This window comes from Balaenoptera borealis (genome assembly GCF_965194805.1).
Source record: "Balaenoptera borealis genome assembly, chromosome: 6".
NCBI lineage: Eukaryota > Metazoa > Chordata > Mammalia > Artiodactyla > Balaenopteridae > Balaenoptera > Balaenoptera borealis.
Window position 1 is genome coordinate 32817989 of NC_138863.1, and position 24081 is coordinate 32842069.

A 24081-nucleotide genomic window follows, 5' to 3' on the forward strand; every position below is an offset into this window, starting at 1 on the left:
TCGCGGCCTCTCTTGTTGCGGAGCACAGGCTCCAGACGCGCAGGCTCAGTAATTGTGGCTCACGGGCCTAGTTGCTCCGCGGCATGTGGGATCTTCCCAGACCAGGGCTCGAACCCGTGTCCCCTGCATTGGCAGGCAGAGTCTCAACCACTGCGCCACCAGGGAAGCCCCAGGTATGCCTTTCTTATAGCAATCCTGCACCCACATAAAAGCTGCATTTTTAATACGAGATAAAAAGGTACTTTACCAAATATGCGAGGTTTTTGCACCTGCTGGCATAGCTGCAGTGATGGCTTCATGAATTTCCTTTTGTTTTTTTACAATGGTCCTTACCCTGGATTCATTTATCTTGAAATCGGCAACTGCAGCTGCATACCTCGATCTATGGTACATACCAAGCATTTCAACATTTTCTTGTAATTTTCTGTGCTTCTTGGAAGCACTTCCAGCATCACTAGTGGCACTTCCTATGGGTCCAATGGTGTTATTCAGAGTTTACAGTATTACCGTAAACATGAAAAATACACAAGACTTGAGAGATCAGTTTTTACTGTGATACACAATTTATTGGAGAAAGGAAATGGTCGTGTGGCAATGATTAGTGTCACATGGCATTTTAAGCTGATACTCCCAACACTTGAACTCACTACAGTAGCAACCGGAGGTGGCTATGAAATTACTACAGTTAATTTTATGCAGTTATGATTTAATTACTGCATCTTTAAGTTTGTTTACATTTCTCTCAGCTGCAAATTGTGCCATATCAATGTTTGTGTGCATAAGTTTTGATAAATTTTAACTTTTAATAATAGATTCGTGTGTATTTTATGGTAGTAAATGGTAAAAATAGACTAGTATGTACATATATTTTATGCATTCATGACATACCTAACTTTTTCTTAATGATTTTGATATTTCTTGACTGTGAGGTTCTTCTGTGAGTTTTTTCAAATTGTCACAAATCTCCAAAACTTTTTCCAGTGTATTTATTGAAAAAATCCACATATAAGTGGACCTGTGCAACTTCAAACCCTTGTTTTTAGGGTCAGCTGTATAAAATGGCCTTTCGGAGACTATAGAATGAGAACAAATCCACCAGGGAAGGAGTAGGCTTTTGAATATGAAAACTTTATTTAATTGAGGTATAATTGACATATAACATTGTATTAGTTTCAGGTGTACAACATGATGATTGGCTATTATGTATATATTGCAAAATGACCACCACAGTAAGTCTAGTTAACATCCATCCTCATACACAGTTACAAATTTTTTCTTGTGATGAAAACTTTTAAGATTTACTGTCTAAGCAACTTTCAGATATGCACTACAGTATTAACTATAGTCGACATGCTGTACATTACATCGTCATGACCTATTTATTTTATAACTGGAAGTTTTGTGCCTTTTGACTCCCTCCGCTCATTTTGCCTCCACCCCTGCCTCTGCCTCTGGCCTCCAGCACTGTTCTCTACATCTGTGAGCTCGGGTTTTGTTTGTTCTTTAGATACCACATATAAGTGGGATGGTACAGTATTTGTCTTTCTCTGACTTATTTCACTTAGCATAATGCCCTCAAAGTCCATCCATGTCATTGCAGATGGTAAGATCTCATTCTTTTTTTTATGGCTGAATAATATTCTATTGTACATATGAACCACATCTTTATCCATTCACCCATCGATGGACACTTAGGTTGTTTCCGTATCTTGGCTATTGTAAATAATGCTGCAATGAACATGGGGGTGCATTTAACTTTTTGAAATAGTGTTTTCATTTTTTTTGGATAAATACCCAGAAGTGGCATTGTTGGATTATATGGTAGTTCTATTTTTAATTTTTTTGAGGAACCTCCATATTGTTTCCCATAGCCACTGCACCAATTTACATGGAATATGAAAACTTTTAACTTTCAAGAGGGCATAGATATAACAGAGGACCTGAATACCTGTGGGTATTACAAATTTATTTGTGTATATATATAGTGTTTTATGTATATACATATGTGGTTTTTATATATGGTTCTTTAAATTTTTAGATATATGTGTTATAATCTGATTTGGTCAGTTGAACAGTTTGGTCACATTATCATAAAATACTATAGTAAATAAGCATGCTAAATTTCTTCTTGTTCAAGTTATCTTTTATGTGCTTTTGTTTCAGCAACTGAAGATCACAAGGAAAAACATTCTGGAATAAGAGAATTTGGAGCACCTCAGTTTTCTAACTATGAAAATGGTAAATTATAATTTTACTTTATATATGGATAATTTATTATTTAAAATTCTTTAGTTTTTATTTAATATTTATTTCTGTAACATGAAAATCTGTATAGGTCTCTACCCAGGAATGCAATCCTATACTTCTACTTTGTAGCACATGCCAATGGAAATTAAATAATTGCTTATTCTGTATGTTTAGGCCCTGTGGAATGTATCTCTGTAACTGTGAGGACATGTGGCACTGTGTTTATCTTACTATCTCATGTGTCTCTACCATCCAGTAATGTAGGCACTACCTACAATGTAAATACTACCTTGAATGTCTCTGGCAAGCATTGCAAACATTTTCTCCTAGTTTGTCTTTTGACTTTTCCTATAGTTGTTTCTTGCCATGAAAAAATTTTGAACATTTTATGTAGTCAAATTTATTAATCTTTTATTTTATTGGATCTGATTTTTGTCATATGCAAAACCCAGGTTAGAGGAGTTCATTTATGTTTTCTTCTAGTATTTGTATAGTTTTATTTTTTATATTTAGATCTCCAATTCATTCGGAGTTTATTCATGAATATAGCGTTAACAATGGATTAAATGTTATCTTTTTGCAAATGGCTATCCTTTATATAATTTTTTTAAATGCCATGTGTGCCCCAGTAATTTGAGATAACTTCCAATCATATGCTAGATTTCTATACGTATTTGAGTCTATTTCTGGACTTTCATAGAAACTTTTTTGTGTGTTTTTGTATCTGATGGGACTAGTATCTTCCTCTTCTTTTCATTATTTTCTTAACTATTCTTGCATGTTTATTTTTCAATATGAATTTTATGTCAAATTGTCTAGATCCATAAAAAAGCTCATTGATACTTTTATTGTGATCACATTAAATATGAAAACTGACAGCTTGCTGATGTCAAGACATCCTAAGCAGAAACAAAGGGCATCTTTCTATTAAAGTTTACTTGTCTATCTTTCAGATATAGTTTTTTCTTATAGGTTTTGAACATTTCTTGTTAAGTTTATTTCTGAATATTTTATTTCTTTTATTGCCATTATAAATGACATTTTCTTTCCATTTTATCTTTTAACTGGTTATTATTTCGTGTATTGATATAATTTTTGCATGTTAACCATATATCCTGCTACCTTGCTGAACTTGCTTATAGATTGAGTTAGTTTTATCATTGATTTTCTGGAACATTCCAGGTATACCACAATGTCTTCTGCAAATAGAGATAGTCCTGTTTTTTCTTTATCAATTCTTGTGACTCTAATTAATTTCTTTTGTTTAATTGCATTGGTTACCACCACCAGAACAATGTGAAATAGTATTGTTCCTGATCTTAGTGTCAATGCCTGTACTGTTTCTGAATCAATTAAGATGCTAGCTTTTGGACTGAGGTATATATTTTACAGTGTTAAGGAAGTAGCCATACATTCCTGTTTTCTCAAGAGTTTTTATTAGAAATGATTGTTGAATTTTGCCAACAAGTTTTTCAGCATCTATGCCCCGTGAAAACATCTAGGCCTGTGATTTTTTGTGTTTTCTTCTCTGTGGAAATTGATCTGTTTAAGCTTTCTATCTGTACTGGGACCAATTTTAGTAAATTATATTTTTCTCAGAAATTATTCATTTTGTCTAGATTTTCTAATTTATTTACATAGAGTTGTACAAAATCTCTTGATTTTTTAACAGCTTTATCAAGGTATAATTTAAGTACCATAGAATTCACCCATTGTAAGTATAAAATTCAATGACTTTTAGTAAATTTATAGAGTTGTGCAACCATCACAATTGACTATTAGACTATTCCTATTACTCCCCAAATTCTCTCATGCTTGTTTGCAATTAATCCTTCTCCCACTCCCACCAGGCTAGTGTGAATTTTCATCTGGCTGAATTGAGAAGTGGGTGGAAGAGAGTGGTTCTTAGTTCAAGTACAATAGTCTTTCATTCTTTCTAAATTTTAATAGATTTTCTTGAGTAAATGTTTCTTCACTTGGTGTGTGTCCTTGGAACAACTTCCAGAGACTTTAAATGGTTGTTTTTAAAATCATTTTCACCAGTTACTTAAAACTGATGTGCGGGTCCCTAGACCTCATCATTCTATCATGCTGGAAGCCCCTTTCATTTTTATTGATAATGATAAATAAATATTTATTTATTAATGATAAATATTTTATTGATATTTAGGGTCATGATTTTTCATGTTAGTTGTTATTTAAATACCCCATGGATTATGATATGAAATGTCTTCTTTATCATTTTTCAGAAATTCCATTACCCTTCTAACCAAGAATTGTTTAATAGAAGGTATTTATACCTTTATTTTATTTTATACCTTCTATTACCTTCTATTGTTTAATAGAAGGTAATAGAAGGTATTTAATAGAAGGTATTAAAAATGTGCAAGTGGAAGAGATTTTTATTTCTGATTTCATTAAAAAAGTTGTCTCATTTTATTGCATTGTAATCAGAGCATGTTGTTCGTAATATTTCTATTTTAAGAAACTGATTTGTGTGTGTGCCTTAGTTATAATTAATTTCTGTGAATTTTCAGTGTGTGCCTGAGAAAAAGGTACATTTTCTATTAGGGTTTGCTTGTATTCAAAAATAACTACCATGTTTTTTTACGCTGTTTAGATCTTTTATATCTTTACTTTTGTCCTCTTGGCCTGTTTTTTTACTGAGAGTGGTATATTAAAGTCTCCTATTTTTAATTTGTTTCAGTTTCTCCTTGCATTTCCTGTTTCTGTCTTACATAGATGGTTGCTTAATTATTTTATACATAAATATTCATAACTATTAATATTTTCATTGTGAAATGTCATTTTGATCTATAGCCTACCTAATTAGAAATTATTTTCACATAAACTCCTAGTCAGTTTAATTGTTCATTAAAAATTATGTTAATAAAGTATGAGCACAATGAAACAAACTTGATTTGCCCTATACCCTACTCTCATTTCCTCAAAAAGAAAAAAACCATTCTGTTTTTATGTTCACTCAACAGTTGCAAAAGATGTACCAGTAGATTCATTGGAAGATGATTTTGAGAAGGAATTCTCATTTCTGAACAGCCTCCTAAGTCCTGGTTGTTGGAGTGCTAGTGAATTTTCCCAGGAATGCCAGGCTGTCTTTGGGAGCCCCAAGGCCAGTCTCACATCCCAGGAGCCTTCTGGGGGATCTGAGCTTCTTGCTCACTCCTCACGATTCCTTCCTTCACAACTCTTTGACCTTGGCCTTCGTGCTGCTGGAGCTTTCAACAGTAAGTGTCTATGCAACATCTGGATACCCTTGAACTGTTGTATCTTTGTGAAGCAAAAATATGTGCCTGTGGATGCTGAAATCAACAAGGAGATTGAGTTAGCTTCTGTACTACTGGATAAAATCTGCAGTCACACCAGTCAACGGGAAAAATAACAAATATCATTGGAGTCTGTCAACGAGAGTGAAATAAGGGCTGCTTTCCTGCCACCTCCACTAAACCCCACATTTTTTCATTGACTTTCCCAGGTGTCTTCTCTACATAGAAAATCAGTGTCTTGTTTAAAACTCTTGACCTGCTAAGTTACCCCTGCCTAGGGCAGGTGATACTGTTTCTTCCACCTAGCAAAACTTGGTGTGTTCTCTTCCTATGGGCTCAGAGTTAACAAGAGCAAAAGGAATAGGTCTGGAGCTGGTTCCACAGCAGCCTTCAGGGCAAGGCAGCGGGAATGGAGGACTGTGGTGGAAAGCTGGGAGCAGGAAAGGGTCACCTGCTTTGTTTATATGTCAAGGACTCTCTCCACTCACCTGCTGTTCCACCATCCTGTGTCCAACCCAACACCTTGGGAATCATTTTGCTCCCCACTTCCATATTGGTTCCAAAGTCCTGTCAATTCTGTTTCTAAAACATGTCTCAAGTTTCCCACTCCTCCTCCTCTGCCATTTAGAACCTCATTTGGTTTCCTGGGTTACTGTGACTCCTCCTAATAGGTCTCCCAAACCCCAATTCATCCTCCATGTTTCCTCCAAAGTTCTCTCTCTAAGAAGCAGATTGAGATGTCAGCACCCTGCTTACATTTTTCAAAAATAAAGCACCATTGGCCCCAGGGTCAAACCTGCCAGTACCTGCATTTCCACCCTTATCTCCTACCTTATTTCAAAATACCTGCCATTTTCGGTAACCGTACTGTTTCCAGACCCTTCTGAGGCATCTTTGCTCATGCCCCTCTTTGGCTGTAATGTTCCGTAATAGAGTGTGGACTTGGGCCCAAATATTAGGTTCCCATCCAGTGTTTCCTCCACCACACCAACCTTGAGGACTCCCTCAGTACTGCCAAGTGGAAGTGCTGTTTCCCTCCTCTGGCCTCCTGCAGTGCTTTATCGGTTTTCATGGCTGCAATCATAGTTTTTTTTTTAATATAGATTTTATTTTTGTTTATTTTTGGCTGCATTGGGTCTTCGTTGCTGCGCGCGGGCTTTCTCTAGTTGCGTCGAGTGGGGGCTACTCTTCGTTGCGGTGTGTGGGCTTCTCATTGCGGAGGCTTCTCTTGTTGCGGAGCATGGGCTCTAGGCGTGCGGGCTTCAGTAACTGTGGCTCCTGGGCTCAGTAGTTGTGGCTCACAGGCTCTAGAGCGCAGGCTCAGTAGTTGTAGTGCATGGGCTTAGTTGCTCCGCGGCATGTGGGATCTTTCCGGACCAGGGCTCGAACGGGTGTCCCCTGTGTTGGCAGGCGGATTCTTAACCACTGCGCCACCAGGGAAGTCCTGCAATCATAGTTTATCCTGCCTTATATCCCTGTCTTTCAGCCTCACAGCACCTCACAGTGTCTTAATGCATTGTACTTTGTATTAAAATACTTACGTTCATACTTTATCTGCAAGACCATCATGCTTTATCCAATCTTCAAGCACCTCAAGGGCATATCTGTGGGGTGATTTATCTTGGTGCTTTCTATGACAGCAGCATAAAAGTTAGCTCAATAAATAAAATAAATATCAGTTAAATAATTACTCAGTAAGAATTGGTTAAATAACCTAAAAGTAAGAATGGACCGTACTATTTGATAACGAGTCCCCGTCTAGGATAATTCACATGTTTTGCTTGTGGTAAAATTTTAGACAACAGTTATTCTCGTGTGGCATATCAATGGCCCAATAGTTATAAAGATTTACAAACTGATTCACTCTCTGCTATGAACTCCTGCTCTTTCTCCTTCACTTGCCACATCGCTAGCAGCAGTGGACTCTTCTCTTATTTTCTGGCAGTACAATATCAACAGGATTTCTGCACTACTCAGAACGTCTGTCCTGGTTCCTGCCTGCAGGCTGACGGGATATTCCCACATGATAGCCAAGGCAATTAGTCCTTGTGTTTGAGTGTCTTGCTGAGTCATCAGGCAGTTTAAACTGTTAAACTGCTCCCAGCACAGGACTCTTCCTACTTCACTAGTCTCTCCTTTATGTCTACCTCTTTTTCTCCTGTGATGTAGACCAGGAAGGTGAGCTGCCCTGAGAGTTTAAAGATCTATGTTCTAGGAGCCTCAAGTAGGAACTTGGGCCTCAGATGATCTCTACTATACAAGGAAGGTAGTAGGCCAGATAATCTAAGTTCCTTTCTAGTGCTGTGTTTTAATTATAGCATAAATAAGTTTTCATGTTACAGCAGACATTGCCCTGCATTACTAGTATTCATAATGATACTTTTTAAGGAGTATATCATATTTCGTCACATTTGTCCACCATAATCCACTTAATTCCTTCCTTATTGTTTCTACTTTTTCATGTTATAGATAATGCTGCAATAAACAAAATCATGCACGTACTTTTTCCTTCAGTTAAATTATTTCCTTAAGATACATTTCTAGGAATGGGATTACCAAGTCAAAGGGTATAAACCTATTCATAGGTTTCAGGATTCTAATTGTCATGTTTATTTCCTCTCGTCCTGACTCCTTAAAGCTTCTCTTTCTACACCTTATGCATTTGCCATTGTTTTAAAGAAAAAAAGCTAGTATATTTATTTCAGAACCACTTTGCAAAATGTAAGAAAGTCTAACTCTAGCTGGGACTAAACTTAGATGATTTGAATAAAATTCATAATAGCAGATATATGTCTTATACTGTAGAATATTACCCTGGTAGAAAGATTGGAGGACTTTTATTAGATATTTTTTCCCTTTTCTTGTTTTGCTGATGCTACTTTCTATTTGATTAATAATGGATAATTCATTATTTCTCTTTCCCCAGGCTGGGCCTCCCAAGGGGGATTAGAACTTCCTCTTTCACACATTGATAACCAGTCAGTGCCTTCACAGAGTCCAAAGAAATTAACAAAATGTAAGTTATTTACTTATATTATCATAAGTAATATGCCATCATATTAACAATCAGTCAAATTCAGGTAAATTTAGAAAAGGACCATGTTACAGTCTTCACCTCATATTGTCCAGAAAAGTACTTTGTTAATAATGAATTAAAATGAAAGCTGTATCTAGCTATCCCTCACTGTGGAAAGAATTGAACAGAAATTGTGAGCTGCCATAGTAAACTAAATTCTGTACCTTAATCCTTTATATTTTGTGTTAAGGTTTGTTGATAACGGATAATACCATTAGGGATAGAAGATGCTCTGTTTACAGAATGCCTATTGACAAATGCACCCAGGGTCTTAGCATAGGGCCTGGTACGTAGTAATTGCTAATATATATTGAGTACTTACTATATATATTTTTAAAATTTATTTATCTTTGGTTGTGTTGGGTCTTCGTTGCTGCGCCCGGGTTTTCTCTAGTTGCAGTGAGCGGGGGCTACTCTTCATTGTGGTGCGTGGGCTTCTCATTGCAGTGGCTTCTCTTGTTGCGGAGCACGGGCTCTAGGAGTACTTACTATATTTTGTCTGCAGAGCTGGTCCATGTTGTAATTACCATGTAGGATATACATAGAAAATTGACACATTCTCCGTCTTGCAGGATCTTAGATACATATTAATCTTAGTCACTGATGCTGATTTAACTTTTTAATTGGACATAATTTCAGACATACAGAAATATTTCATAAATGAAAATGGCACAAAGAACACCTGTATATCCTTTACTGAGATTCACCTATAGTTAGTATTTTACCCCGTTTGCTTTATGCAGGCTTGTGTGTGTGTGTAATGCGTGTGTTATTTTATCTGAACCACTTGAGGGTAAGTTACATACACCGTGACCCTTTACCCCTTAATGCTGCAGTTTGTGTTTCCTAAGAATAGATATATTCTCTTGCACAACCACAGTATGGCTGTTAATATGAACGTAGTCCTTTTCTATGATCTACCACGTATGTGTATTCCATTTTCGTGAGCTGACTCCATAATGTCCTTTATAGCACTGTCCCCCTCTGGGACAGCGAGTCTAGGGTCATGTATTGTATTCAGTTGCCATGTCCCTTTAGTCTCTTTTAATCTGAAACATTCCCACAGCTTTTCTTTGATTTCAGGGCATTTTAAAAGAACAGAGTCCCTCTGCTCCACTGTTTTTGTTTTTAATAGAATGCTCCTTATTTCAGTTTTATTTGAGGTCTCCTTATAATTAAATTTAGGTTATTCGTTATCCTGAGTATCTAGTCAGGTTATCCTGACTAGAATACACATAGGTGATGCTCCTTTCTCAGGGTTTCACATCTCAAAGTTGTCCCTCTCTCCCTCATGGGTGTTGTTAATGTTGACCACTCTATCAAGGTGTTGTCCAGTTTTTCTCCTATACAATTACTATTTTATTTGATCCTCCCTTGCAATTACTAAGCAGTCTGTGGGGAGACACTTGGCGACCTTGTACACGTCCTGCTCTTTGTCAGAATTTCCACATAGATTTAGCATCCATTGTTGCTTTTTGCCTGATTCAGTCTTTATCGTGATGGATGAAAAGTGATGATTTTTCCAACCCTAGCACTCCCTCCACATTTTTTTATTGTAAAAACACATAACAAAATTTACCATCTTAACCATTTTTAAGTGTACAGTTCAGTAATGTTAAGTATATGCACATTGCTGTGAAACGGATCTCCAGAACTTTTCATCTTGCAAATCTGAAACTCTACACCCATTAAACACTAAGTCCCCATTCTCTCTCCCCAGCCCTGGTAACCACCATTTTACTTTCTGTTTCTATGAATTTGACTACTTTAGATACCTCATATAAGTGGAATGTATTTGTCTTTTTGTAACTGACTTATTGCACTTAGCATAATGTCCTCAAAGTTCATCCAGGTTGTAGCATGTGACAGGATTTCCTTTCTTTTTAAAGTTGAATAATATTTCATTGTATGGATATACTACATTTTGTTTATCCATTCATCCATTAATCACATTTTTAAAACATCCTTATTGACATATAATTCACATGCTATACAATTGGCTCCTTCCACCAGCCCTCAATACCCTGCTGTAAACAAAAAAAACCTCTCTTCTTCCCCATTTACGTATTTATTGTCAGAATGGATTCGTATTTTTTCGATGGTTTATAATCACTACTGTACTTAATTATTTTGGTGCTCAAATTGCCCCCGTGTTGACCAGTGGGAGCCCTTTCAGGCTGACTTCTGAATCCTTGTGGTATCAATATTTTAAAATTTTCAAATAATTTTAGTCCTACAGAAAGGCTTGCAAAAATACAAAATATTCCTATATGTTTTCACCTAGATTTCACCATGTTTGCCTTAGTCTCTCTCTACGTGTGAGTGTAATATGTATGTAATTTCTTCTGATCTGAAATTATTCTGAGACTAAGTAGCAGGCATAATGCCCCTTCACCCCTAAATACTTCAGCATCTGTTTCCTAAAAACAAGGACATTCTTTCACATAATCACAATTCAGTGATCAAAATCAGAAATTAACATTGCCATACTGCTATTATCTAATCTATAGACCTTATTCATATCTTGTCAATTGTCCCACGAATGTATTTTGTAACAAAAGAGAAAAAGATTTTTTTCCTAGTCCAGGATCCAAACCAGGATCACACATTGTATTTAGTTGTCAAGTCTCTTTAGTTTCTTAATCTGGAAAAGTTCCTCAATCTTTGTCTTTCATCGTCTTGGCTTTTTTTGTGGTGTACAGGCCATTTGTTTTATAGAATATTCCTTGAGTTGGGTTTATCTGATGTTGTCTCATAATTAGATTCATGTTATGCATTTTGGCAAGACTAGCAGCACAGGAACGATGTTGTGTGTTCTTCATAAACCGTATCAGGAGGCACATGATGTCTATTTTGTCCTATTGCTTATAATGTTAACTCTGATCACTTGGTTAAGGTGGTGCCTGCCAGGTTTGTTCACTACCAAATTACTATTATATTTTTCCCTTTGTAATTAATAATTATCATGTGGAAAAATATTTTGCAACTGTGTGAATGGCTTATTTCTGAGTATCAAATTTGCACCCGCTAATTTAGCATTCATTGATAATTCCTGCACGAATCGTCTATTGCAGTGGCTGTTGCCAAATGGCGGTCTTCCATCTCCTCTCCCCTCCGCCTTTATTAGTTACATTCTACTATATGGAAAAGCTTTGTCTTGTCCCTCATTTTTTACTTATTTGTTGGTATGTATCATTGTGGACTCCTGGAACCCTATTTTAATTCTTCCTAATCCTTTGGGATAAATCAATTGGGGAATCCATCAATTCCAAGCAAATCACAGATTCACAGCAGCCAATTCTGAATACAGCCATCCCTTAGGGATTCAGACTATCCGTAATTATAGTTTTCTCTTCTTAAACTCAGTAAACTGAATTGTGCTAAATCATTAAAAATAGAGACTATAAAGTGAGTAAATTTCAGAATTGAACACGAAAAGGCTGAGGTATTGGGAAAGCTGCTATTTGCCTATAATCCTTTGCTGTACAGTAGAAACTAACACAACATTGTAAAGCAATTATACTCCAATAAAAATTTAAAAAATAATAAATTATATGATCATTACTTTACAGATGAGGAAGCAAGGGCCCCTGAAGTTAAATGACTTGCCCATTATTACTTATTAGTAGCTAGTATACCCAGGACTCAAAGCCAGAACTTGTGTGGGTATCACCGGCACTACCTTGGGGTTCCCAGAAGCAGAACTGGACACACAATGCAGGCTTTCACTCTGTCCTGATCCCTGAGGCTTGGGATCCCCACAGCCCAAACTCTTGTGATCTGTGGAAAGTGGTAACCATGATTGATTGTAAGAGAGAGTTGCCTTAGACGCTTCTGAGCAGGACTGCCTTCCATCCTTTGCCCACTGCGTCCCTCGTCTCATATGTAGGTCTTTAGATTGTCCCCTGGCTCTCAGCCCTGCTTTCTGGACCCCCTGGCCTTCAAGAGCCTAGCTTTCTGAGATGACCCACTGTCTGTGCCACTGTACAGTTTTTCACTAGTCCCAGCCTTCAGCATAGATGTGTATCCTTGACTATCTGCCACACAACTTGTAGACTATTGATGTATGCAATTTTCCAGTCAGGTAACAGGAAGTCATATCTGAGACATAACCCACTCCATAATATATTTATCAAAAATTTTAAAGTACACATGGAAATGTGATAGGATTAGGGGATTTTTTTCCCCCCTATGTCTACTATTTTAATATTACTTTTATAATAAATATAGATTTTAAATGCTAAGTTTACAAGTGTAATGTTCCTACTTTGTAGGAACAAAGGTTAAATTTTGAACCTTATCTGAGAGCCTTCTACTACTTCCTGCCTTTTCACTTTTAATCAAGTCCTTTCTCAGAGCAACATGCAATTACTTAAATAGCCTCAGCAAAGCATGAGGTTATCTGCATTAGCTTTTCAAAATTATCCTCAAGGAGACGTAATTGGTGTTTATTCTTGTCAGCTGTCTTAAATTTGATTCAAAAGAAGCATCTACTTTAAAATCATAAAAGTGGTGCAATAATGTGATTTTAAAAATCTGAAACTCTAATGTGTTTTTTTCTTTTTTAATAGCTCCCAACAGTGGTAACCAAGACATGTCAGCCTGGTTCAATCTATTTGCAGACTTGGATCCGCTTTCAAACCCAGATGCTATTGGACACTCAGATGATGAACTTCTTAATGCTTGACTGAAGTTATGATGCCACTTCAGTGGCCTTGAGACACCAATTTTGCAACTTATTGCCTTTGTGGAAAGGAGTTTATGTTGTCACCTACATACGAAAACCTTGTGTTTGCAAGGTTAGACAGATGGAAAGGACCACGTTTTAATACATTAAGTATCTCTTTAATATCGTGGATTTACAGCTGTTGCTAATATATGGAAAATACTAGAAACTATTGAGTCTGAAATACATACCAAAAGTTAGTTCAAAAATAACAGCTAGGAATAATTATCAATAGGAGGTGTGTTTATCTGTTTGGAAAGCCTTTTATGTATAAGATGCCTTGCTGGCTGTGAGAATTCTGTATCTAGAGAAAGGAAGGACAGCATGTAAACTGGGTTGTGATTTGGGGTTGGTTTTTAAATAAAACGGTGGCAGGGGGAATTCTCTGTTGTGGAAGATAGCACTAGAACCAGACCAGTTTTTTCTTTAGTTAGAAAGGTAGAATAAGATTTGAGAACTCAATTTGCTTCAGTGAAATCACAGAGAAACTTGGTGCTTGTTTTCTCCACTTGGAGGCTAAAATGTAATATTCCTTAGTTTTTTTCCTTCATACAAAATCATGGACACCCCCCGATTTCATTATTGAATTTTCTTGGGGAAGTAGCAGGATGATTTATTTGCTAAGAAGTCCATCCTCTGCATAAACAGAAAAATCTCTCTTCCCATTTTATAAACCACAAGAATGTCCATCCTATGGTACTTCAGACATTGTCCAAGTGTCTTCAGGCCTGATTGTTCACACATTGCTACTACAATGTACTGTACTCATATGCTTCCTAAAAGAAAACGAGGGGAGGATACTCCCTGAGCAACTGGCAGTAGTATTCCTGAAATGACCCAGAAACTTCTATCTGAATGAGGGAAAAAAATTCTAATTAACTTAACCTCGTACAGATTTGCAATACTTATTACCTCACATTTCTTGACATGATTTAACCCAGAAAGCTTTCTGGCAAAGTTACAGAAAGCTCTATACCATCAGTAAGGGAGTGTTTTTCCACTTTTCTGTGGGCGACATCATCTGAGGCTCTATTTGATTACTAAGGACAAACATACCCTTAAAAGCTTTAGAGTCTAAGTATTGGAAGGAAGGCTATTTAATGAAGTTAGCGTAAGCTAATGAAAACATAGCCACTGTATACACACAGTCACTCAGTTTCCTGTTTTTTCCCATCCACCCTTTAGTTCTGAGGCAGTTCACCAGGTGTCTTGTTTCATTGTCCAGTCCATTGCATCTGCATAAGAAAACATTTTAACTAAGACTTTCACAGTAGTTTTCATTGTATTCCTAGTTCTAAACAGGCTTAATTATTATTTACAAGAGAACTGCTTGTAATCTCTGAGTCTCTGTATAAAGAAAAACATTTTTTAGGAATGGACTAGGGCAGGTAAAATGCAGCCCACTTCCCATCCACAACAGTCTGGCCTAACTACAATCTGAACTGCTCACAAGCTATTTAGAAAACCACAACTATGGTCAAGTAGTGTGTAGGCTGGAAAGACCTTATCTGAGGGTCAGAAACATGGACTTAAGAAAAGGTTATGTAAATCCTTCCTTAAAATATTTTCACATGCTTATTTCTTTACTTGGTTAACCATTAAGAAGCATTTTGTAACTCTCCCTTTTTATTCAGTTTAATGCCCCAGAATGCAATACTGTCTTTGTTCCGCCAAAATTCAATCACCAGGGGTTATAATTATGAATCACAATCTAAATTCTATACCCATGGCTGCTCTGTGCTTTCAACTTTGAAGTACCTCAGAAAATGTTAATTTTATGTCTTGCATTTTTGCCATTTTTCTTTCATTTTCACTAATGCATTAGTTCAAAAATATTTGTATGGCTTCCTCACATGCATGCAGAGCAGTCGTTATTTCATGTAAACGAAGACACTCAACCCAGAGGAAAATCACTAGTCTCTCCAGGCCCAAATCCCAGACTATGAATGTGAAGGGGATACTAACCCCAATTTTCCAAGAGCAAAGGTTATCAAAAAATAGAAGCATACAAGGATTTTTATTCTTCAGTTCTTAATTTCTCTAACATTTTCGCTTTCAACAGAGTATGTAGTTGCTCGTTTAGCCTCAAAGCAACATTAACTGCCTTAGCAAGTCTAGTTATAACTTCAGCAAGGTCTGACTGCATTTTTGAAGTGCACATTTAAAACTTTGCTATTAAAATGAAGGTAACTATTCACATTTTCTCAAGATTATTTGAAGCTCAGTCTTTAATTTAAGGTCCAGAAACAGAAATTTGGCTATATTACACCTAAAATAGGTATAATAGGAAACCTAAAATAAGACACAAGCTAAAATAAGAAACCAAGCACATATTCAGTAGGGAATGACAGGATAAACACAGAACAGAAAGGTGATCAGCTGCTTCCTGGTTAAATCTAGAATAATCATTCAGTAAGAAGTATATTAATTAACCTTAACCAAGGGTGGGCTGAGAACAACTCTTTCAAATGGATGGATGCTTTTTATATTAAATGGGGGGAAATATCTATGTTATACTTTTTAATACCAAATAAGAATGCATTTAAACTTAGAAGAGCCCCAGAAGAACTAAAAATTTGCCTAATCTTTGTTCAACCACTTTATAAGAGAGGCAGAAATACCAGGGCAGATTAAGATCAAATTGGTATAACTTTGTATTTTTTGAAATCTTTCATTAATTGTAAAACATAACTCTGATATGATTAGAAACAAACTGTATTTTAACAAAACAGGTTTCAGTATTTGCACAATGAAAAAGTGTTTGTATTTCAACTATGGATATTTCACATAACTATCTTTATAGACCATCTGGAAATGTAGAGGTCTTACAGCATATGAACAAAGGAAGTTTGAATGTGCTGTTTTTCTGAGCCTCTTTTAATAAAGATTACAAGATGGCATAAAACAAAGTTTATTTGCTAAAGTGTTCAATACAAATCCAGTTACTGTTTCTCTATTCAAAAACTTGGGTTTTACCTCAGGACCATAGTAATAAGAAGGTAGTTTGAATGATACAGATACCACAGAATGAAAATAAAACCAGGGCAATTAATATCTTTGTGAGACTGATTCTTTCTAATTTACTTCATGCAGGAGGGACTTTGTAAGATATGGGAAATAACAGAATGTGTATTCTTTGTGTAAATACTCTCAGTAACAAAATACAAACAAATAGCAGAATTTTGAGCCTAGAAGCAATAACCAGTGAAATATAAGCCATAACATTTAACCTGATTTGTTGAAGGGAGGAATAAAAAGCAAGGCAGGATTGATTGATCCAGTTATTTCTACCTTCCATAGCACTGGCATTTCCTTACCTTGAGCAATGAAGCAGACCCAGAATCTTGGGATACAGACATTAAACTAGGAAGGAAATACAAACTTTAAAATATTAACTAATTCAGCAGTATTGAAAGTAATGCATTTAAAACACAACAGTAAGGTATTTAAATATAGCAAAGAACACCTATAGAACAGGATAGGAAGAAAAACGTTTGTTCGTTAGGATGGGTCACATCCATAAGCCCAACATAAAATTTCTTCCATGTTTTATGTGCCATTTAAAAGAAGACTAAAGAGTTCAGCAAGAACTGTCCTGGGCATCTGAAGTCAAGACATGGTTCTCTACTTAGTGGTATAAATAAACCATTCAATGTCCAAAAATAAGTACAACCTGGAGATAAAGGTCTGAGTGGTGTTATCAGGTAAGATTTTGAAGGGCATGTTTTTACATGAAAGAAAAAAGAGTTGTTTTCTTTATTCCATTTCAAAGTAATACTCTCATTTAAAAGTCTGTAAAAGTAGACGACAAAGAAATGATCCACCAACCTACCAAACAGGAATAACTACTGTTAATATTATATATGAACTAAATTGTGATCCTAGGTCAGGGGTTCCCAACCCCCTGCTGTTAGGAACCGGGCCACACAGCAGGAAGTGAGCGGCAGGCGGGCCAGCGAGCCAGCGAAGCTTCACGTGCTGCTCCCCTTCGCTTGAATTACCGCCTGAACCCCCTCCCCGCTCCGGTCCGTGGAAAAACTGTCTTCCACGAAACCGGTCCCTGGTGCCAAAAAGGTTGGGGACCCCTGATCTAGGTGATTTCATTTGATTGTCTGTCTGAAATGGGCATACCAAGTAACTGAGGTTAAAAAATTACTTTCGTAAGTCTTTACCTCAAAAAGTCAGTTAAAAAAAAAAAAAAACCACCAAAAATGTGAAGTTGCTACTTTCTGCCTCTCTAACAGACGTGCTCCCCAAATTAAAGAAAATACTTCTTTTGAATTTCTGCAGCTATAGCAACATTAAAACCCAGAGCTTGAGGATTTGTGTCACTACCTACCTTGGTCAGGAAGTGGTGTCAAACCAGGTTACTTTCTTTTCGCCCTCTGAACCAAGCTGCCAGCAGTTGAAGCAATGAAGAAGACCAAAAAGAACAAACAAGGCTACGACCCAAGGGCACATAATCTGCGATGATACCAAACACCTATATTTTATTAATGTCACTGTTATAGGAGAAGTCGCAGTAAGTCTGAGTTCTACAATCAGAATTGGTTCAAAGCCAGATTTTGACACTTCCCAGATGTATGACCATGGATAAATTACTTAATCTAATTCCAATTTTGCAATTTATAAGACAGTAACTAGCAGTACCTGGCTTCACAGGGTTAATGTAAGCACCAAGCCTGGCACTTGGAAAGCTATCAGTAAGTGTTACCTACTTTCATTATGATTTCAGCTCAACATCCTTGACTATATTATACTTTGCAAGGTAAAATGAATTTTATGGGATCATTTTCCATGACCAACAACTTGTGGCTTTCCTAAGGGATGAATAAACTTACCTAACAAAACAGAAAGGAGATGATAACGTGTGTTTGCTTCCAGTTTTTTAAGTTATTTTCACACCCACTAGCCATTTAACTGACAGCACTGTCATCAGCATTTCCTAAAATCACATAAGAAAACTAAGGTTCAAAGAGGTGACTTCTTTGCCTAAGATCCCATGACTATTAAGCTGCAGAGCCAGAAGTAGTACCCAAATTGTGGCTTTTCCTGCAACTCCTCTGAATCATCCCAATGATCTCAAAAAATAACTGCTTAAGGCATGGAACTGAGATGAATGGTCATACTCCTGGGTTTCTGGCCATCAGAGCTCCATGACAGTCTTCTCTAAAACAACACAATGATTAAGCATGACTCATCCATGCTACTGTATAAAATCAAAGAGTATATGGAGATAAATTCTCAATTTGAGGAAGATGCAAACTGCTGAAAAGAAAAGATTTTTAAAAATAAAACCAGCAATTTGGAGATGCTTAGTAAAGAGAAGTAGAAACAATGTCTTTAAAGACTCCAGTATCTGTGTTAAGATACTAGACCAACCCCAAAACACATATACAGAAGTTGTATCTACAACAGTATTTTTCAAATCATTTTGATTACAACCCACAGTACGAAATATATTTTACTTTACAACCTAGTACATATGTATCCCTATGGCTAGCAAAAGCTTTACATACAAATACTATTTCCCTGATGTCTTCAATATACTTTTGTTTCCTGTTCTGCTTCATTAAAAAAAAATGTTGGCTGGACCCATTTAATTCATTTCAAGACCCAAACAGTTTGAAAAACACTGAACCAAAGAGCAACAAAGGCTATCTGTGTTATCATACTATGTTCTAGTAGAGGTTTAAAATATTTAAAAAGCAAACATAATCTTAGCAAGGGAAAAAAATGATATTGATATACATCGGCAGGGAACTCCTAGGAAGAGGATACTATTTCACACCCAACCACTTAAAAGCAACTTTCAGTTGCCTTTAAGGAAAGCAACTGAAAGGTCTACAATGATCTTTTAAGGAAAGGATCATTACAGACCTAAAAACTTTGAGGGGGAGCGGGTATATTTAATACTAATGAATCAAAGCAAAAAAAAAAAATCAAATAAATGGGGGAAGATGGGAACACCCAACGTGAGATCTAAATTTGCTCCTCTCAACTTCTTTAAAGGTGGAAGGAAAAGACTGAGAGAAAAAAAAAATGGGAGAAAATGTTACGCCAATTTGAGAGATTCTCTTTGTGTTTGCTGCTGTGTTTAATTATAATGTTATATATATATAATCTCCAAATTCTGGTTAACTTTTACCCCCAGAAATAATTTTTAGAATTTCTTGCAAAGTAATTTGGTGACCACTTTTTATGACAGGCAGCTGTGGTGACACTTTTATATCACTTAAAAGATGACCCTGCTTTCTAAATGATTATACCGCACGCAGCCTTCATACAGATTAAACCCTTCAGCCTAAACAACTGTCTTCCATTTGTAAACCACCGACACAAAGGAAGCAGCAAGAATGAATTACCAAAACGGGGAAAAAACTCCTCTATCTGTACTTTAGAATGAAATTAAGTGACTGCCCCCAGCTAAATCTCTAACAACCTGTAAAGTACTGAATTACCTATAAACAGGTACGCCTTTCAGTATGCTTGCTTATATTTTAACATTTGCTTATTAGCACTTAACACAAAGATCAGGTGCTTTCAGTTCAAGAGCAAGTTAAGGAGGTAGCAAGGAAGTAAGGAAGTAACAACTGGCAATATTATATATCCTGCTACCTAACACAAATTCATCTTTCTATCTGTGAAAAAGAACATACTAAAGTTATTTCAAGCTAGAAATGTCTGAAAAGAAAGAAATTTGAATTTGAGCCAATATTCATAAAAGTACACAGAAAAAGACTCAAGAACAGACTTTATTTTTAACATAAAAGTTCTATTTTCTTGTGAGGCAGCAACAAGTGTTCAGGTATAGGGAATACGTAAGTACACAGTAACACTATTTATCACCACTGGAAATGCTGTTTTTTGGGAGAATTTTGTTAGAAAAACGAAACTTTAAAAATTGCATTTTAAAAAGATTTACACAGCTTCAACAGAGATGAAAAATAAAGACTTTTAAAAAACATAAATTATATTCTTCAACAGGATTGTACAAACAAAATATTGTTCAGGGCTGCTCTGCTTATCATTAATTTAGGCAGAGTAAAACTTAAACCTTAAAGTGCGAAGTTAAGTGTTTTAGCTTTCTTAATGCAAATTCAGCACGTCCACTGGTCTGGTCTTGAGACACTGAAATTCTAAGCATTAAGGAATGAATCTTTAGAATAGTAAATTCAGTAGTGGCAATTTTTCTTTTATTTCCTTTAACAAAAGAAAACTCTGACAACCCACTCTTAATCTTGGACATAACAGAAAGCTATAAATTCTATTTTTTAAATACCTTCTTCCAGTAAAAGCCAACCATTAAAAAGAAAGAAAGAAAAAAAAAAGGCTTCCTTGTTGCCAGTTATTCCACAGTTAGCAATAGCACCTTCTAAAACTCTGATTTGGCTTGTCACAAATATAAGAAATATTTTAAACAAAATGAAGACTCTAGTTAAAAAATAATTTTGGCATCCATGCTCACCATATTAATCAAAGAAGAAAAACAGGTATTTTTAAAACATAATTGCTCACAAAAGTCATGACAAGTAATACAGACTTGGTCATGATCAGAAACCGTAAATTCATGTTATCACCGCAAGAAAAAAACCATTTAAGAGTAAAAATAACTTAACACTGACAAAGTTCATAACCAGAGAATAGCTTTCTTTTGCTGAAATATACAAGCCACCTATTTCTTTCTTTTACCGCAATGGAAGTAAATTTATTTAAATTTTTTAAAAATTTAAATTATATTCCCATTGAAGCTATTCTAATTTATTTACCTTCTGTACAGTTTTCTACAGAATAACAAGGTAGTTATGGAATGTAATTTTAGAAAACAATATTATGCATTCTATTGAGAGTAGACCCATTTTTAAAAAAAAGTCAACCACCTGTGAACCAAGGTTACATAAAGCCGAGTAGACTATGGCCAAAATTTTTTCAAGACTGCATAAAGCTCAGATACTTAAAAATTAGCCCTTTGGCACTGGCAGTTAAGTGTTTTTTATACCTTGTACCTTCCCCCCCCTCCTCAAATCTCAGGCTCTATTTCTCCCAAACATGAGGACTATGTTTAGTTGCCATATAATTCATTTACCTGCAAATTCACATTCTCCTTACAACCAAACTTTAAAAGTTCCACCTATGAGACTGTGAATAATACTATCTTAAACTTGTTCTCTCATTCTGATTGTAAATTAGTTTAAGGATATATGAAACTCTACAGAAAGATGTGAGTTAGATAAACATGCACAACAGAGTAAGAGGAAAAACTGTTTACAAAGTGGCATTGTAGTTGTAAAACACCCTTGTGACATGTACAGATGGAAAGGGAAGTAAGTGTAAGGCAAGGAAAAGAACATAGATTTAACAGAATTCAGGTCATCCAAAAACTGATTTTGGATTTTTTTGAAACCTTATTTTTTAACTTCCTACCATCGATACCAACTCACCTGATTTCAGCTTTACCTTTCTTTTGTACTTCTGACAGAGCAGTTCTCAGTGGTGAAATGGTAAATAAAGTTAGAGGCAAAGAATCAAGGTTCTCAAAGAACCTACTGACCAGAACATTTAGACTTTGAATGACTTAGCTTTTCCTGATTTAGAAGCCACAATGTACTAATTTCAGGAAAATTAGTTTTGGACAGAAGGGGTACCAAAATTCATCGATGCCACCAACTGAAACCTGACAGACTTATTCAAATGTTTGAGTTTATCTAATTTGCCTAAATACATCTCTGTTTTCAACTTAACAGGGCAAAATTTTTAATTACTTAGATGTTTTAAAGGTACATGAGTATAAGAAGTCCTTTCAGAAGATTTATTGCTACCACTAGCTTTTCTTTGATGGGATATATCTGGACAAACTGACATATTAACCTTCTAAACTATATCCCTTTTACAAGTATTTGTTTTCTCCCTATAATATAATATGTATAGGAACATTAAATTATTGCATCATAAGGTAGTTTATGAAGATCTTAGAAGGATGCTTTCTATCAACACTGTTTGCTATAACTTTTTAAAAAGAGCTGCTCCTTAATTTCACTACCACATACCCAGACATGAAATACTGCTGTCATGTGATACTGGCTGTGATTGTATTAGGATGAGCCTAAATCCAAAACCGTATGGATTCTTCAAAGGTTCCTGTTCTTTACGCTCCAAAGCTCTCCTTGCCTGTTTTCCCCACCGTGTGGAATGTTGGAGGGAAAACTAGCAAAACCTATAGGCAACATATCTCAGTGCCAACCACCATAAAGGAAACGTCAGTCGCAAGATTCTGTGACTAAGGATTGCTATTCAACGGATTACACTCCTGGCAAACTACTAACCCTGACCAAATCCACAAGACAACAACATCACAAAAGCAAAGGAGGAAATCCATGCACAGCCATTTTAGGATCTCTTGGGGCTATGATACAGTGACGGTTAAAGGTAGAACGACACCTGTGGGAAAGAAAGGAGATCATGTGATAAGTATTGAGCAGAAAACCCAAGGGGCTCCTGACTCCTAGCTAGCAGTCGACACGGGGTAGCTTCCTTTTGGCTCACTGATTTTTAAACCAAGTTCCAATGATGGGTGAGAACATATTAAAGCACTTGTCTCCAGATTATAATTTTTCTGACCACATGGTGAAATGTGTACAGGAGTAGTGAGGAAAACAGCAGTTTTACAAGTATTTCACCCAAAGCACAAACTTCTGACATCAAAAAACATAAATCACGTAATGTACTAATATTGCTTTTTTATCTCTTTTATATATACTTGTTCAATGCATTTACCTATCAATTCTTGTTTGGGAGAAGAACACAGTCATGAGATTAAGATTGCTAGGAAAATGTCAACAATCCCTTTGGTCCCAAAGCTGAAAACAGCTGAGAAAAGCACACATCTAAAAAGGGAAACAAGAAACAGAGGCCAAAGAATCGTCTGAACATCCTGTTTGCTATGTTTTCAGAAAACGTAACATTGGTATTATAAAATAGTCATTTTCATATAAAAGATGGTTCTTGCAGCATCATTCACATCTCCCTTCAAGAATCATGTTTGCAGGGATCAGTTTTTTATTTGTTTTTTCAAAGAAGTCTAATTTGAAAGCAAAAAACAATGTGATATCAGCCCTCCAAAAGGAAAGAATGAAACCTTTTTCTTCTTTCAACCGGTGCTTTAAGAAAAAGCAGGCTAAGCACTGAGGGCTGGCCTTCAGGAGTGAGCAGAGCCATCAGCGGGGCTGCTTTCTTCCAGAAGCCGCACGGTGACGCGCCAGTGTGGAAATGCTGGAGCACATCACAGCCAACTGGGAGCGCACGATGCCATCGCTGCCAAGGGATGGAGGAGATTCTCAGTTGCCCAGAACAGTGGCCTCACAGCACTGGGGCCTATCCTTCAGCTTCCTCAATGGGTTCTGGTGGTGGGAGGAGAGAGGCTGGTGGCGGGACTGTACTCGTTCCTCGAGAGACTCGGTCTTGCTCTGTGTTTGTAGACAGGGAGGCCACAGCGATAGGCTGCAGAAGAGTGGTTGTCATGCCAGTGGTGACTGTCAGACTGTGGCCAGAGCCCTTGAGGGTAAGATCTGGTGTGGGGAGGAGTGGCTTAAGGATGCTGACGAGGCAGAAAGCAGAGCCGCTTTTAGGAATGAAATTCACCTTGTTTTTGTCAGGGCAGTAAAAGGCCGGGATTTCGTGAAGTTGTTTTGGCCTAGACATAGAATAAACAACCCAATACTTTTAAGTCACAGAACATCAGAAGTTCTTTT

The 24081-nt window shown here is 36.5% G+C and overlaps 2 protein-coding genes across 5 annotated transcripts in view; one reads left to right on the forward strand and one right to left on the reverse strand.

Annotated features, from left to right (window-relative positions):
• The window catches only part of ICA1L (islet cell autoantigen 1 like), a 74214-nt gene extending 53523 nt beyond the window's left edge, over window positions 1-20691 (forward strand). The window contains exons 10-13 of the mRNA XM_082397142.1: window positions 2164-2238; window positions 5238-5492; window positions 8458-8547; window positions 13179-20691. Of these exons, the coding sequence (XP_082253268.1) occupies window positions 2164-2238; window positions 5238-5492; window positions 8458-8547; window positions 13179-13294 (536 nt within the window). The 3' untranslated portion in view covers window positions 13295-20691. The remainder of the gene's footprint in view (window positions 1-2163; window positions 2239-5237; window positions 5493-8457; window positions 8548-13178) is intronic.
• The window catches only part of FAM117B (family with sequence similarity 117 member B), a 102178-nt gene continuing 98174 nt past the window's right edge, over window positions 20078-24081 (reverse strand). Inside the window, exons 8-9 of one of the 4 annotated variants that reach the window (XR_014246054.1) lie at window positions 23108-24023; window positions 20078-22771 (exon numbers count right to left, since the gene is read on the reverse strand). Coding sequence is in view for 3 of the 4 variants with exons in the window: in XM_082397070.1 (XP_082253196.1) it covers window positions 23705-24023 (319 nt within the window). In the remaining variant the exon portion in view is untranslated. The other 3 variants (XM_082397071.1, XM_082397070.1, XM_082397072.1) reach the window with 3 other exon arrangements.